Source organism: Pelophylax lessonae, assembly GCF_965119305.1.
Source record: "Pelophylax lessonae genome assembly, chromosome: 10".
Lineage (NCBI taxonomy): Eukaryota > Metazoa > Chordata > Amphibia > Anura > Ranidae > Pelophylax > Pelophylax lessonae.
In genome coordinates, this window is record NC_138777.1 from 233,581,772 (window position 1) to 233,597,797 (window position 16,026).

At 43.4% G+C, this 16,026-nt stretch overlaps 1 protein-coding gene across 1 annotated transcript in view; it reads left to right on the forward strand.

Moving 5' to 3' along the window:
• Window positions 1-293: 293 nt before the first annotated feature.
• Window positions 294-16,026, forward strand: part of HSD17B2 (hydroxysteroid 17-beta dehydrogenase 2) — a 55,869-nt gene continuing 40,136 nt past the window's right edge. Inside the window, exon 1 of the mRNA XM_082269688.1 lies at window positions 294-676. Coding sequence (XP_082125814.1) covers window positions 406-676 — 271 coding nt within the window. The 5' untranslated portion in view covers window positions 294-405. The remainder of the gene's footprint in view (window positions 677-16,026) is intronic.

Below are 16,026 nucleotides of genomic sequence, written 5' to 3' on the forward strand. Positions count from 1 at the left end.
GCTTTTTCTACAGGTTGTAGCTGCTTTCTAAGAAAAAAAAAAAATCCGGATATGACTTTGCACACCTTTTGCTGATTTATGACATGGACAAGCCCTTTAAGTCCTGTAAGGGAAGATCGCAGATGCTGCTATCCCCCCCCCCCCCCCCTGCTGTCCCATCCCGGGATTCCAGATAAACCAGTAAAACTGGGTCACGTCTTGCGATAATAAATGACTTATTGAAAGTTATTTTTTAGCAGTGTGAGGAGGAGGAGGGGCCGGGTGTCAGACAAAGAGGGGAACGCTCTTCTCTCACTCACACGGGGAGAGGTGGGAATATAAAGGGCAAGTTACTAAGAACTATGAGGAGCGCTGAGGACTGGCAGCCTCCACTTCCCGACTGAGGGGCGACTTTTTCCTGGCAGGATGGCCGGGGAGGACGCGGGCGCGCTCTACCTGGGATTGGGCGCCCTCTTCTCCGGATTATCCCTTCACAAGATCCTGAAGAACAAGGTGAAGGCGCAGAACGCCTCGCTGTGCGCTCTGCCGGCGCTGCTGCTGCTGGAAGCGTTCTGCTATTTGGTCCTCCCCGCCAGGCTGGGGCTCAGCGTCTTCTTTGTGGCGTGCGTTTTCTACTACATGGCATTACCAGTCAGACGGATGCTGCCCACCCAAGGCAAGAGCGTCCTCGTCACAGGTAAGAGCGCGCCGCGCCAGATGTGGCTTTTGGGGGGATTTAAAGGGCCGCTGCGCACAATTCGCATCCTTTATTGGACAAAGTAAGCGCTCTACAGCAGATGCAGTCAGGTGTGTGTGTGAACGCAGCATAATCGCAGGATGAGCGCAAATGAAATTAAATTTTGCACAATTTGCAGGGCTCCCCCCCCCCCTTCAGATTGGTGCGACTTTTCATATGATGTGACAGTTCCAAATTGCATGACAAGTTGCACCCTATTGACGGCAGTGGAACTGTTCGGATCAGTGCGACACCGACTTTGCAGTGACGATTTGAAAAAGTAATTTCTGCACCATTTTTGGCGATTTTAGGTGTGACTTGCATAGACACTGGGCATGAAGTCGCACAGATGACTGCCAAGTTGAACCTCAAGTTGCAACTTGCATAGACATTGGGCATTAAGTCGCACAGATGTCTGCCGAGTTGCACCTAAAGTCATAACTTGCATAGACATCTGGGCATGAAGTCGCTCAGATGTCTGCCGAGTTGCACCTAAAGTCGCAGCTTGCATAGACATCTGGGCATGAAGTCACACAGATGTCTGCCGAGTTGCACATGAAGTCGCACAGATGTCTGCCGAGTTGCACATGAAGTCACACAGATGTCTGCCGAGTTGCACATGAAGTCACACAGATGTCTGCCGAGTTGTACCTAAAGTGGCAACTTGCATAGACATTGGGCATGAAGTCGCACAGATGTCTGCCGAGTTGCACCTAAAGTCATAACTTGCATAGACATCTGGGCATGAAGTCACACAGATGTCTGCCGAGTGGCACATGAAGTCGCAACTTGCATAGACATCTGAGCATGAAGTCGCTCAGATGTCTGCCGAGTTGCACCTAAAGTCGCAGCTTGCATAGACATTTGGGCATGAAGTCACACAGATGTCTGCCGAGTTGCACATGAAGTCGCACAGATGTCTGCCGAGTTGTACCTAAAGTGGCAACTTGCATAGACATTGGGCATGAAGTCGCACAGATGTCTGCCGAGTTGCACCAGAAGTCGCAACTTGCATAGACATCTGGGCATGAAGTCGCACAGATGTCTGCCGCGTTGCACCTACAGTCGCAACTTGCATAGACATTTGTGCATGAAGTCGCACACATGTCTGCCGAGCTGCACATGAAGTCGCACACATGTCTGCCGAGCTGCACATGAAGTCGCACACATGTCTGCTGAGCTGCACATGAAGTTGCACAGATGTCTGCCGAGTTGCACATTAAGTCGTAACCTGCATAGACATCGGGGCATGAAGTCGCACAGATGTCTGCCGAGTTACACATGAAGTCGCAACTTGCATAGACACTGGGCATAAAGTCACACAGATGTCTGCAGAGTTGCACATGAAGTCATAACCTGCATAGACATCTGGGCATGAAGTCACACAGATGTCTGCTATGTTGTACCTAAAGTTGCATGGACATTCTGTGAGATCTTAAGTCGCACAATTTCTAAGCAATGTGAACAAGGGCTCCATGTGCGTTTAAAAAAAAAAAGTAAAGCATGCTGCAGTTTTTTTTTTTTTTGTGGAAACGCACATGAATGCGAGCAAACGTGTGTAAACGCAAGATGATTTAAAAAAAGTAGTTCCTTCGCCATTTTTGTCGATTTCAGGCGTGACTTGCATAGCCGTCTGTGTGCATGAAGTCGGCAAGTCGCACTTTAAGTGAAGTAGCATCAAAGTCGGATTCGGTGTAAAGGGGTTCCCACCAATGCAATCTGCCAGTTCAAAAATCGCACAGCGAGTCGCACCCAGTTTATTGCAATGGAACTGTTCAAATCGCCGTACTGTCACAGTCCCATTATAAGTCGCTGATCACCTCCATTAGTAGTATAAAAAAACCTCCAGTGTATATCCCATAGTTTGTAGACGATATAACTTTCATGCACACCAATCAATATATACGCTTATTGGAATTTTTTTTTTTTTTTTTACCAAAGATATGTAGCAAAATACATTTTTGCCAAAATTTATGAAGAAACTAGATTTTTTTTTTATTTGTTTTATAGCAGAAAGTAAAAAATATATAAACTTTTTAAGATCGGTCTTTTTTTGTTTAAATAATAAAAAAAAATAAAAAAAGAAACACCAAAAAAAAAAAAATTCCCTACAATTGTTTTCCTACAAATAGAGATTTCTTTTGGTGGTTTTGAATTTTTTTTACTATATAAAGGAGAAAAGACAGACAATTTTGAACAAAAAAAAATAAATATATGTTTTACTTTCTCCTGGTGAGAGGGATGGGATCAGTGGCAGCGGTGGGGGTGATGAGAGGGGGCGGGGCTGGGGGGAGGGGGCGTATTCGTATTCAGAAAATAACAAAATGTAAAAAAAATAAAAAAAAATCTTTAAAAATTTTGACCGAAATGTATTCTGCTACGTCTTTGGTTAAAAATAAATAAAAATAAAATAAGTGTATATTGGTGTGTTTGCGTAAACGTTATTGCGCCTACAGACTATGGGATATATACTGGGATTTTTTTTTTTTTTTTTTTTATCAAAGATATGTAGCAAAATACATTTTGGCCAAAATTTATGAAGAAGCTAGATTTTTTTTATTTTTTGTTTTTTATTTTTTTTATAGCAGAAAGTAAAAAATATATATACTTTTTTCAAAAAGATCGGTCTTTTTTCATTTATATAATAAAAAAAAACACCAAAAATAAAAAAGCTTTTCCTACAAATAGAGATTTCTTTTGGTGGTTTTGAATTTTTTACTATATAAAGGAAAAAAGACAGACAATTCTGAATAATAAAAAAAAAAGATATATATTTTACTTTCTCCTGGTGAGGGGGATGGGATCGGGATTCGTGTTCAGAAAATAAGAACATTTAAAAAAATAAAAAAATTATTTATAAATTTTGGCTGAAATGTATTCTGCTACGTCTTTTGGTTTTAAAAAAAAAAAAAAAAAATATCCCAATAAGTGTACATTGTTGTGTTTGCGTAAAAGTTATCACACCTAAAAACTATGGGATATATACCGGGATTTTTTTATTTATTTATTTTTTTTTATACTACTAATGGCGGCAATTTAATGACTTATAATGGGACTGTGATAGTACGGCTGACAATCTGATGCTGGGGGGAACTGACTAACTGCCACAGACCTCACCAGTGACACTAATACAGGGATCAGTGCTAATAATATGCACTGTCACTGTACTAATGACGTTGGCTCCTGCAGCAGCAGGTAGACATGTGTATGACGAAAAAATTTTGTTTCGTTTAGATTCGGTAATCTAGTTATTTATTTTAGTTAAATTGGGTTGATTTGTTTAATTCCTATTTGAAAATCGTTTTTATGTTTTTTTTTCAAATTTACCGATATTTTTTAATTTAATTTTATCTATTGGAAACATTCAAATCGATACATTTCGAATCAGTTGAATCGAAAATGTTTTTTTTTTTATTTTTTTTTTTTTTTTACTTGAATGTGGAAAAGTGAAAAAAAAAAAAAAAATCTTTATAAAATGATTACAAACCTCTTCAGCCCCGGAAGGTTTACCCCCCTCCCCCTTCATGACCAGGTTATTTTTTTGCGATTCGGGAATCTAGTTATTTAGTTTAGTTAAATTCGGTTGATTTGTTCAATTCCTATTCAAAATTTGTTTTATGTTTTTTTTTTTTTTCAAATAAACCGATTTTTTATTTTATCTATTAGAAACGTTCAAATCAATAAATTTCGAATCAGTTAAATCGAAAATTTTTGATTTTTATTTATTTAATTTTTTTTTTTTTTTAAATGTGGGAAAGTGAACAAAAAAAAAAAATCTTCATAAAATGATTACAAACCTCTTTTGCCCCGGAAGGTTTACCCCCCCCCCCCCCCCCCGCCCTTCATGACCAGGTTATTTTTTTGCGATTCGGGAATCTAGTTATTTCGTTTAGTTAAATTCGGTTGATTTGTTCAATTCCCATTCGAAATTTGTTTTATGTCTTTTTTTCAAATAACCCGATTTTAATGTTTTTTTATTTTATCTATTAGAAATGTTCAAATCGATAAATTTCAAATCAGTTAAATCGAAAATTTTTGATTTTTATTTATTAAATTTTTTTTTATTTTAAATGTGGGAAAGTGAACAAAAAAAAAAAATCTTCATAAAATGATTACAAACCTCTTCAGCCCCGGAAGGTTTACCCCCCCCCCCCTCCCCCTTCATGACCAGGTTATTTTTTTGCAATTCGGGAATCTAGTTATTTCGTTTAGTTAAATTCGGTTGATTTGTTCAATTCCTATTCAAAATTTGTTTTATGTTTTTTTTTTTTCAAATAAACCGATTTTTTATTTTTTTTATTTTATCTATTAGAAACGTTCAAATCAATAAATTTCGAATCAGTTAAATCGAAAATTTTTGATTTTTATTTATTTAATTTTTTTTTTTTTTTAAATGTGGGAAAGTGAACAAAAAAAATCTTCATAAAATGATTACAATGACTCTTTAACCTCTTCAACCCCGGAAGGATTTACCGCCCTTCATGACCAGGTTATTTTTTTGCGATTCGACACTGTGTTACTTTAACGGACAATTGTGCGGTTGTGCAACGCTGTACCCAAATAAAATTGATGTCCTTTTTTTTTTTTTTTTACCACAAATAGAGATTTCTTTTGGTATTATTTGATCACCTGTGCAATTTAAAAAAAAAAAAAAAAAAAAAAAACAGACAATTTTGAAAAGAAAAAAAACAACAAAATTTTTTACTTTCTTTTATTTTTTACTTTCTGCTATAAAACATATCCAATAAATAAAATAAAAAAAAAATGAAATTTCTCCATCCTTTTAGGATTTGTATTCTGCTACATAATTTTGATTAAAAAAAAAAAAAATCCCAATAAGCATATATTGATACATTGATTGTTTTGTGCAAAAGTTATCGCGTCTACAAACTATGGGATATATTTATGGCATTTGTAATTTATTTTTTAAATTCTTACTAGTAATGGTGGCGATCAGCTTTTTTTTTTTTTTTTTTTTTTTTCGGGATTGCGGCGGACAAATCTGACACGGGGAACTAGATCAGCGTTGGAGGTACAGTAAATTAGGCTCCAAGTGACACTTTTTTTGGGGACCAGTGACACTAATAAGTATGCACTGTCACTGTACTAACGGCACTGGCTGGAAAGGGGTTAACACCAGGGGCGATCAAATGGTTAAATGTGTTCCTAGGGGGTGCTTGCTAACTGCGTGGTGGAGGAGCTTTGACTGGGGGAAGACAGAGATCTGGGTTCCTGCTTAGCAGAAATTCTCCACCTTCCCCTCTCACAGACCGCCGTTCTGCCTCTCCTAAGAATAATGGCCGGGTGCTGGTGAACATGGAGTCCGCCGGACCTGCTGATTGGCTCTTACCGTGTCCAATCACAGTGGGAGTGAGTCGCTGGCGGCACGCAGACCCCAGACCCTGTGCACTAAATCATGTACAGATTATTTTATTTATTTATTTATTTATTTTAATTTGAAACGTTCGAATCGATACATTTTGAATCGGTCAAATCGAAAACTTTTTTTTTTTTTTTCGATTAGAATGTGGCAAAGGGAACAAAAAAAATCTTCATCAAATGATTACAATGACTCTTTAATCGGTTCTGGACCGCCCACCACATATAATACTGCGGCAGGGCGGCCCTCCTGCGCAAGCAGATGTAGGGCTACGTCGGTCATGCGCCGGCAGCTAGGGGGCGAGCGCGTGCCACCGGCGGCGTGGACTCCGATGCACAGGACCCGCCACTCTGATTGCCTGACACCCGCGATCGTTCCCCGCTGAGAGAGAAGGACGATCGGCTGTTGTAAACACAGCTGACCGTTCTTCTCTCTGGAATGATCACAGAGCGCCTGTGATCCTTCTATATAGAATCACAGATCTCTGTGGTCATTTTACAAGCCACACCCCCCATAATTAGAAAACACTCCCCTAGGCTCACATTTAACCCCTTGATCACCCACAGTGTTAACCCCTTCCCTGTCAGTGTCATTATTACAGTAACAGTGCATATTTTTAGCTCTGATTACTGTAGTAATGTCACTGGTCCCCCCAAAAGTGTCAAAAATATCAGTTAGGGGTCCGATCTGTCCGCCGCAATCCCGCAAAAAATCACAGATCACGCGGAGAGAGAACAACGGTCAGCTATTGTAAACACAGCAGATCGTTGTTCTCTCTGGAATCAATGCAGAGCTCCTCCTATTTAGGATCGCAGGTCTCTGTGTTCATTTCACAAGTCCATCCCCCTTACAGTTAGAAAATACCCCTTAGGTTCACACTTAACCCTTTAATCGCCCCCTGGGTTAACCCCTTCCCTGCCAGTGTCATTATTACAGTCACAGTGCATATTTATAGCACTGATTACTGTAGTAATGTCACTGGTACCCCCAAAAGTGGCAGAAATGTCAGTTAGGGGTCCGATCTGTCCTCCGCAATGTCGCAGTCCCACTAAAAATCGCAGATCGCCGCCATTACTAGTAAAAAATAAATAAATAAACACAAATAACATAAATCTTTCCCGTAGTTTGTAGACGTGATAACGCGGCAAAGACGAGCCTCTCTGTGGCTGCATGGAGAAGCACAGGATCTGGTGAAGGAGTTCTGTCCTCCTCTCTGCTGCCAACTGCTGAGCCAGGGGAGGGGGGGGGGGGGTTCGGCAAAGACGAGCCTCTCTGTGGCTGCATGGAGAAGCACAGGATCTGTAGGAGGAGTTCTGTCCTCCTCTCTGCTGCCAAATTCTGAGCCAGGGGAGAGCGGGGGGTTCGGCAAAGACGAGCCTCTCTGTGGCTGCATGGAGAAGCACAGGATCTGGTGAAGGAGTTCTGTCCTCCTCTCTGCTGCCATCTGCTAAAACAAGGTGGGGGGGGGGAGGGGAGATGAGGGAGGTGCAGCAGCTGCAGGAGAGGTGCGAAGGCCAAAAAAAATGGCCTGGAGGGCCAGATTCAGCCCCCCGGGCCTTGTGTTTGACACATGTGCTGTACATTGTAACTCTGTAGCAAGTAACAATGTGTCAGACATTTGTGAACACAGCCAAGGACATGATTACATGATTTATAGTGATCACTCAGACTGTACATTGTAACCTTCTATTAGGTAACCAGGTGAGGGGCTGCAGCAGGGTCTGATCTGTGTCAGACATTTGTAAACACAACCAAGGACTGCACAGACACCTGGGAATTTCATGATTTATAGTGATCACTCAGACTGTACATTGTAACCTTCTATCAGGTAACAAGGTGAGAGGCAGCAGCAGGGGCTGATCTGTGTCATACATTTGTGAACACATGGTGTGTATATGAACTGCTCAGGCTGCTAGGAAGTGTAGTCCTGTGCCTGCTGCTGGAAGTGCTGGCTATCCCCATGAATAAGCTCCAGTGGGCGGAGTAAAACACGTTGGGGGTGTGGCCTGGCAGGGGTCCAGGCTGAGGCTGCCATTTGTCTACACACAGCGGGTCTAGCTCTGATGTGCGGCTCAGGCACCGGGATTCACATGATTTATAGTGATCCCTCAGACTGTACATTGTAACCTTATATTAAATAACAAGGCGAGGGGCTGGTCTGTGTCAGACATTTGGGAACACAACCAAAAACTGCATGATTTATAGTGATCGCTTAGACTGCGCATTGTAACTTTGTAGCAAATAACAAGGTGAGAGGCTGCAGCAGGGGCTGATTTGTGTCAAACATTTGTGAACACAGCTAAGAACCGCACAGGCACCAGGATTTACATGAGATATATATATATATATATATATATATAAAATAATCACTCAGACTGTACATTGAAACCTTATAGAAAGTAACAGGGTGAGAGGCAGCAGCAGGGGCTGATCTGTGTCAGACATTTGTAAGCACAGCCAAGGACTGCACAGACACCAGGATTTACAATCACTATATATAGTGATCGATCAGACTGTACATTGTAACCTACCAGGTAACAAGGTGAGAGGCTGCAGCAGGAGCTGATCTGTGTCAAACATTTGTGAACACAGCTAAGAACTGATCAGGCACCAGGATTTACATGAGATATATATATATATATATAAATATATATATATAATATAGTAATCACTCATTGTAACATTCTATCAGGTAACAAGGTGGGGGGAGGCTGCAGCAGGGGCTGATCTGTGTCAGACATTTGTGAATGCAGCCAAGAACTGCACAGCCACCATGATTTGCATGGCCATGTCACCTCTGAGGCGGCATCCCAGTCCAGGAAAAAGATGGCAACCCTAGATGATGCCTGAACAAAGATGGCTCCGTCATAAATCTTTCCCCTAGTTTGTAGATGCGATACTTTTTTTTTTTTTTATACCAAAAATATGTAGCAGAATACAAATTGGCCTAAAATGATTAAAAAATTAGATTTTTAAATGTAAATTTTTTTTTTAATGGGAATGTTATATATAAATGAAAAATACTGTTTTTTTTCAGAATTGTTGCCCTTTTTTATTTATAGCGCAAAAAATAAAAATTGCAGAGGTGATCAAATACCACCAAAAAAAGCTCTGTTTGTGGGAAAAAAAGACATTAATTTTATTTGGGTACAGCGTCGCACGACCGCGCAATTGTCCGTTAAAGTCACGCAATGGCCTTGTTAAGGGGGAAAATCTTCCAGTCCAGAAGTGGCTAAGTTAACCACTTCTTACCCACCTGCCATCAAATGACGGCAGAGCGGTGCATCCATTGTTCTGGGAACGATGTCATATGGCGGTGCACCAGAACAGCCTCTGTCGCGGGCCCGCGGGGGGCGCGCAGTGCGGCGATCGTGGCCGCGCTGTGTTGCTAGGACACGGCGCGACACCGATCTCGGTAAAGAGTCAATGACATGACTCTTTACCCCATGTGATTGGCTGTGTCCAAAAACAGTGGGTCTTATGGAAACGAGGAAGTGCCATTTACCGGCTCTACTCGCCTCACACTGTCAGAGTGTGTGGCGAGGAGAGCCAATCAGCAGCTCCTCCTCACTGGGGAGACAAGGACAGGTAATCAGGGCACTGATTATCAGTGCCCTGATTACAGAAAATTGGAATAGAGTGCCAATCCGTGCCCACAATCAGTGCCAATCATCAATGCCCAAAGTGACACCATCAGTGCCCACAGTGCCCACCATCACTGCCCACAATCAGTGCTCACCCTCAATGCCCACAGTGCCACCATCAGTGCCCACAATCAGTGCCCATCATCAATGCCCAAAGTGACACCATCAGTGCCCACAGTGCCCACCATCACTGCCCACAATCAGTGCCCACCCTCAATGACCACAGTGCCACCATCACTGCCCACAATCAGTGCCCACCCTCAATGCCCACAGTGCCACCATCAGTGCCCACAATCAGTGCCCATCATCAATGCCCACAGTGACACCATCAGTGGCCACAGTTTCCACCATCACTGCCCACAATCAGTGCCCACCCTCAATGCCCACAGTGCCACCATCAGTGCCCACAATCAGTGCCCATCATCAATGCCCACAGTGACACCATCAGTGCCCACAGTTTCCACCATCACTGCCCACAATCAGTGCCCACCCTCAATGCCCATAGTGCCACCATCAGTGCCCACAATCAGTGCCCACCATCAATGCCCACATTGACACCATCAGTGCCCACAGTTTCCACCATCAGTGCCAACAGTGCCTACCATCACTGCCCACAATCAGTGCCCACCCTCAATGCTAACAGTGCCACCATCAGTGCCCACAATCAGTGCCCACCATCAATGCCCACAGTACCACCATCAGTGCCCACAATCAGTGCCTGCCATCAATGCCCACAGTGCCACCATCAGCACCCACAGTTCCCACCATCAATGCCCACAATCAGTGCCCACTATTAATGCCCACAGTGCCCACCATCAGTGCCCACCATCAATGCCCACAGTGCCACCTATCAGTGCCCACAATCAGTGCCCATAGTGCTGCCAGTCAGTGCCTGCTTATCTAGGATGTCTTATCTGATGGATGTCTTTGATAACGCCCATTGTAGGCAGGGCGAAACGCGTCAACGTACTTCCTGGCAGACAATCGTCACACGACGTCACTTCCTGAAACCACCGCGGAATGCACGCCGGCAGCGTACCCGGAAGTGGATCGGTTTACTGTGACTATTGATTGTGATACAACGCTGTTACCTGATTTATCCTTCTGAGTAGTTTTAATATATTTTAATGCAATAAATATCTTACGGGCTTCACTATTTGGCTCCTTTCCTCTTTTGTCTGAGCACCTGAGCAAGGGGAAACTATAGAGGAGGCTGGAGGTGTATTGGAGGCTCATTCATTCCTACTGGTTATCCTGGGGAAAATCACTATAGATCTGGGGCTGGATTATATCCTAAATCTGAGGCTGGAGATTTATTTGGAGGCTCAGCTGCCCTATCCATTCCTACTGGCTATATGTTTGGAGGTCACTGCACACTGGAGGCTCAGAGTTATCCTAAGTCTGGTGAGTGGATCTCCAAAAGGGTCTTTTTGGAAGCACTTGGCTTGGCACTTGTGTGGAGCACTTCAAGCACCTTATTCAGCATTTTATATAATTTGAGTGGACTGTATATAATATTTTCTGGACTGCACTGGATTTAGCACTTAGGCACTTATTGCACAATTCTTTGCACTTTAGTATATTTATTGTCATATATATTTTGCACCTTAGATTATTTATTGTCCCAATTCATTATGATTGTATGGTATTAGATCTTTGTCACTAGTGCACTTCATTATTATTATCAGTATTACTGAATGGTTCAGATTTTTGTCACTAGTGCACTTTATTATATCATGGATGTGTAAATTATGTTTATTTCACACGCCTGGTAGCGCTGTTTTATAATATTTTATACATTTCTTGGTTTTTACTTTACACTAAGTGAGCAGCAGCTGCAGGTGATATTAGTTTGCATCACCTAAGCGCGGATTTAATATTATTTTCTTCACTGATGAGCACTGACTGGCAGCACTATGGGCACTGATGGTGCCGCCCATCAGTGCTTATCAGTGCCGCCCATCAGTGCCACCCTTCAGTGCCCATCAGTGCCGCCCGTCAGTGCCCATCAGAGCCTCCCGTCAGTGCCGCCTCACAGTGCCCATCAGTGTCACCTCTCAGTGCCCATCAGTACCACCTCTCAGTGCCCATCAGTGCCACCTACCAGTGCCACCTCTCAGTGCCCATCAGTGCCGCCTACCAGTGCCACCTCTCAGTGCCCATCAGTGCCGCCTACCAGTGCCACCTATCAGTGCCCATCAGTGAGGTATATTAGTACCTCCTCATCAGTGCCACCTCATCAGTGCCCATCAGTGAGGTATAGTAGTACCTCCTCATCAGTGCCCATCAGTGAGGTATATTAGTACCTCCTCATCAGTGCCACCTATCAGTGCCCATCAGTGAGGTATATTAGTACCTCCTCATCAGTGCCACCTCATCAGTGCCCATCAGTGAGGTATAGTAGTACCTCCTCATCAGTGCCCATCAGTTAAGTATAGTAGTACCTCCTCATCAATGCCCATCAGTGAGGTATATTAGTACCTCCTCATCAGTGCCACTTCATCAGTGCCCATAAGTGCCACCTCACCAGTGCCCATCAGTGCAGCCTATCAGTGCCCATCAGTGCAGCCTCATCAGCGCACATCAGTGAAGGAGAAAAAAAAATATTTTCAAAATTTACTGACAGAAAATAAGAATTTTTTTTTTTCAAAATTTTCTGTCTTTTTTCTTTTTTTTTTTTGTATGAAATAAAAAACTCAGCGGTGATTAAATACCACCGAAAGAAAGCTCTATTTGTGTGAAAAAAATGATACAAATTTCATTTGGGTACAGTGTAGCATGACCAAGCAATTGTCATTCAAAGTGTGAGAGCGCTGAAAGCTGAAAATTGGCCTGGGCAGGAAGGGGGTGAAAGTGCCCGGTATTGGGAGGGAGGGGGCAGGAAGGGGGTGAAAGTGCACTGTATAGAAGTGGTTAAACAACAAACGTATCACTGAGACACTCCACACCGTATTGTTTGGAGTTCAATCCCCGGCGCTCCTTATTTTATACAGCTCTGTTATCTAGAACTGGAGGACTGCAGCAATCCTTAGAGCCGTAATCTAAACAGAATGTAAAGGAGAAATGTTTTACGTGTGCAAAGTGGAATGAGGAGAAAACGCAGTTCATGCAGAATGAGCCTATGTACTACCACGGGTGAAAAGTCTACAATGTATTGTGCCGTTTCTAAGAGACGCTTCCAATCTTTACTGTTCAGTGTTTTTCCACATTTAGAACACGACCCTTTCTGTACCCAGCATTTCTCCGCCTTTTTACCCCATTGGAACCCACTTGCAACAACCAATTCATAGGTGAACAATCGGAAAAATGTCCCTAGCTTTGCTGGACAGTAGGAAGAATGTCCTCCTTACACTGATAGCCAGTAGGAGGAATGTCCTCCTTACATTGGTGGCCAGTAGGAGGAATGTCCTCCTTACATTGGTGGCCAGTAGGAGGAATGTCCTCCTTACACTGGTGGCCAGTAGGAGGAATGTCCTCCTTACACTGATAGCCAGTAGGAGGAATGTCCTTCTTACACTGGTGGCCAGTAGGAGGAATGTCCTAATAAAACATTGGTGACCAGTAGGAGGAATTTCCTCCTTACATTAGTGGCCAGTAGGAGGAATGTCCTCCTTACATTGGTGGCCAGTAGGAGGAATGTACTCCTTACATTGGTGGCCAGTAGGAGGAATGTCCTCCTTACATTGGTGGCCAGTAGGAGGAATGTCCTCCTTACACTGGTGGCCAGTAGGAGGAATGTCCTCCTTACACTGATAGCCAGTAGGAGGAATGTCCTTCTTACACTGGTGGCCAGTAGGAGGAATGTCCTAATAAAACATTGGTGGCCAGTAGGAGGAATTTCCTCCTTACATTGGTGGCCAGTAGGAGGAATGTCCTCCTTACACTGGTGGCCAGTAGGAGGAATGTCCTAATAAAACATTGGTGGCCAGTAGGAGGAATTTCCTCCTTACATAGGTGGCCAGTAGGAGGAATGTCCTCCTTACATTGGTTGCCAGTAGGAGGAATGTCCTCCTTACATTGGTGGCCAGTAGGAGGAATGTCCTCCTTACATTGGTGGCCAGTAGGAGGAATGTCCTCCTTACGCTGGTGGCCAGTAGGAGGAATTTCCTCCTTACATTGGTGGCCAGTAGGAGGAATGTCCTCCTTACGCTGGTGGCCAGTAGGGAGAATGTCCTCCTTACATTGGTGGCCAGTAGGAGGAATGTCATCCTTACATTAGTGGCCAGTAGGGGGAATGTCATCCTTACATTGGTACCCAGTAGGAGGAATGTCATCCTTACATTGGTGGCCAGTGGGAGGAATGTCCTAGTTACATTAGTGGCCAGTAGGGGGAGGGCCCTCCTTACATTGGTGGCCAGTAGGAGGGATTTCATCCTTACATTGGTGGCCAGTGGGAGGAATGTCCTAGTTACATTAGTGGCCAGTAGGGGGAATGTCATCCTTACATTGGTACCCAGTAGGAGGAATGTCATCCTTACATTGGTGGCCAGTGGGAGGAATGTCCTAGTTACATTAGTGGCCAGTAGGGGGAGGGCCCTCCTTACATTGGTGGCCAGTAGGAGGGATTTCATCCTTACATTGGTGGCCAGTAGGAGTAATGTCCTCCTTAGATTGGTGGCCAGTAGGAGAAATGCCATCCTTACATTGGTGGCTAATTGGAGGAATGTCATCCTTTCATTGGTAGCCAGTAGGAGGAATATCTTCCTTACATTGGTGACCAGTAGGGGGAGGGCCCTCCTTACATTGGTGGCCAGTAGAAGGAATGTCCTCCTTAAAAATATATTTAATAAGGCTTACCTGTAGGTACAATTAATATCTCCTAAACCTGCACGCCGGACCTTCAGAGTTCCTTGCCGGGAAGTTGCCGGAAAATCCCTCCCGCGCACATGCGCGGGAGTGACGTCATCGCGTCTCCGGCCATTCACAGCGCCGGAGCCGCCGAACCCGGAAGAGATGCCGAGGGATCATGTCCGCTCCCACAGCGGTGTCCGGGGGTCCGTGTCGATGCATACTAGCTCATTATGCCTTTGTCTTGCAGGGGTTTTTTTTTTATACTTTGAGTATACTACCGCTTTAAGGGGGTAAAATCTTCCAGTCCAGAAGTGGTTAAGAATGTCCAGCATATCTTGTAAATTGAATGTCATAAATGCACCAATTATTACACATTTTGTTAGTGAGAGAAAATGTATTTTAAAGATGCAATAAATACTTAAAAGATATAAAACATCAGTTTATACACCTAAATGTAAATATGTAAACTTTAGAATGAAATGTAAAATTAACTTGACTATTCCTTTGTTGATGTTTGGATGGAGCGTACCCCACGGAAAATGAGAAGCGATAGAAATGTGGCACTTTACTGGCTACAATTTTTTTTTATATTTTTTTTTTTTTTACGGAGAGTGTTTACATGCCTCAGCATTCTCGCTCCACCTCATCCTCCTTGCCACCGGCCGTCATTGACTCCCAAATACAGCGATTGTCTATAAATCCCAAGCCATGTTCATAAAAACCAATGTTCCCGTACGCCATAACCCAAAGGAAATTGTATTTCTCTTTAATGTACTTTCCCAAAGTTCCACCTGCGAAACCATTACATCAAATTGTCCTTTGCTATTTGAATATGTAGTCCTTTGCTATAACGGCTTTCCTGTAGCCTCAGCCGTCTGGTTTATTGATCTATTATTTATAAAGACTTTTTGAGATTTTAAAATAATGAAAGGACAAAAGATAAGGAAGTTTTGAGGTCAGGAGACTGCTGGCCACCCAAAATATATTTTTACAATTGTGTGAGTAAAGCTATTTTTTACTTTCTACTGAGCTAAAAGCCCTAAACGTGTGTAATGGAATAATTATTAAAGCCCGGCTCCAAAACGGATTTTTTGTTATAGTTTTGCACGTTGATAAGCTGCATTGCTTTATGCTCCCTTGATTGGGTGCACATCTGTGGTTGGGTGCCCTGGTCACCTGCCTCGGTTTAGTGCATGTTTGTGATAAAGAGCACTGGTCACCTTCGTTGATTGGATACCCACCCGTGAATGGGTGCACTGGTCATCTCCATTGATTGGGTGCACCGGTCGTCTCCACTGATTGGGTGCACATCCATGATTTCCTGTACTGTCACTTTCCTTGGTTGGGTGCATGCCTGTGATTGAGTGCACTGATTACCTCCCCTGATTGTGTGCATGCCTGGCTGTGATTGGGTGCACTGGTCACCTCCCTTGGTTGGATACGTAACTATGATTGGGTGCCCTGGCCCACTATCTTGATTGGGCGCACACCCATGA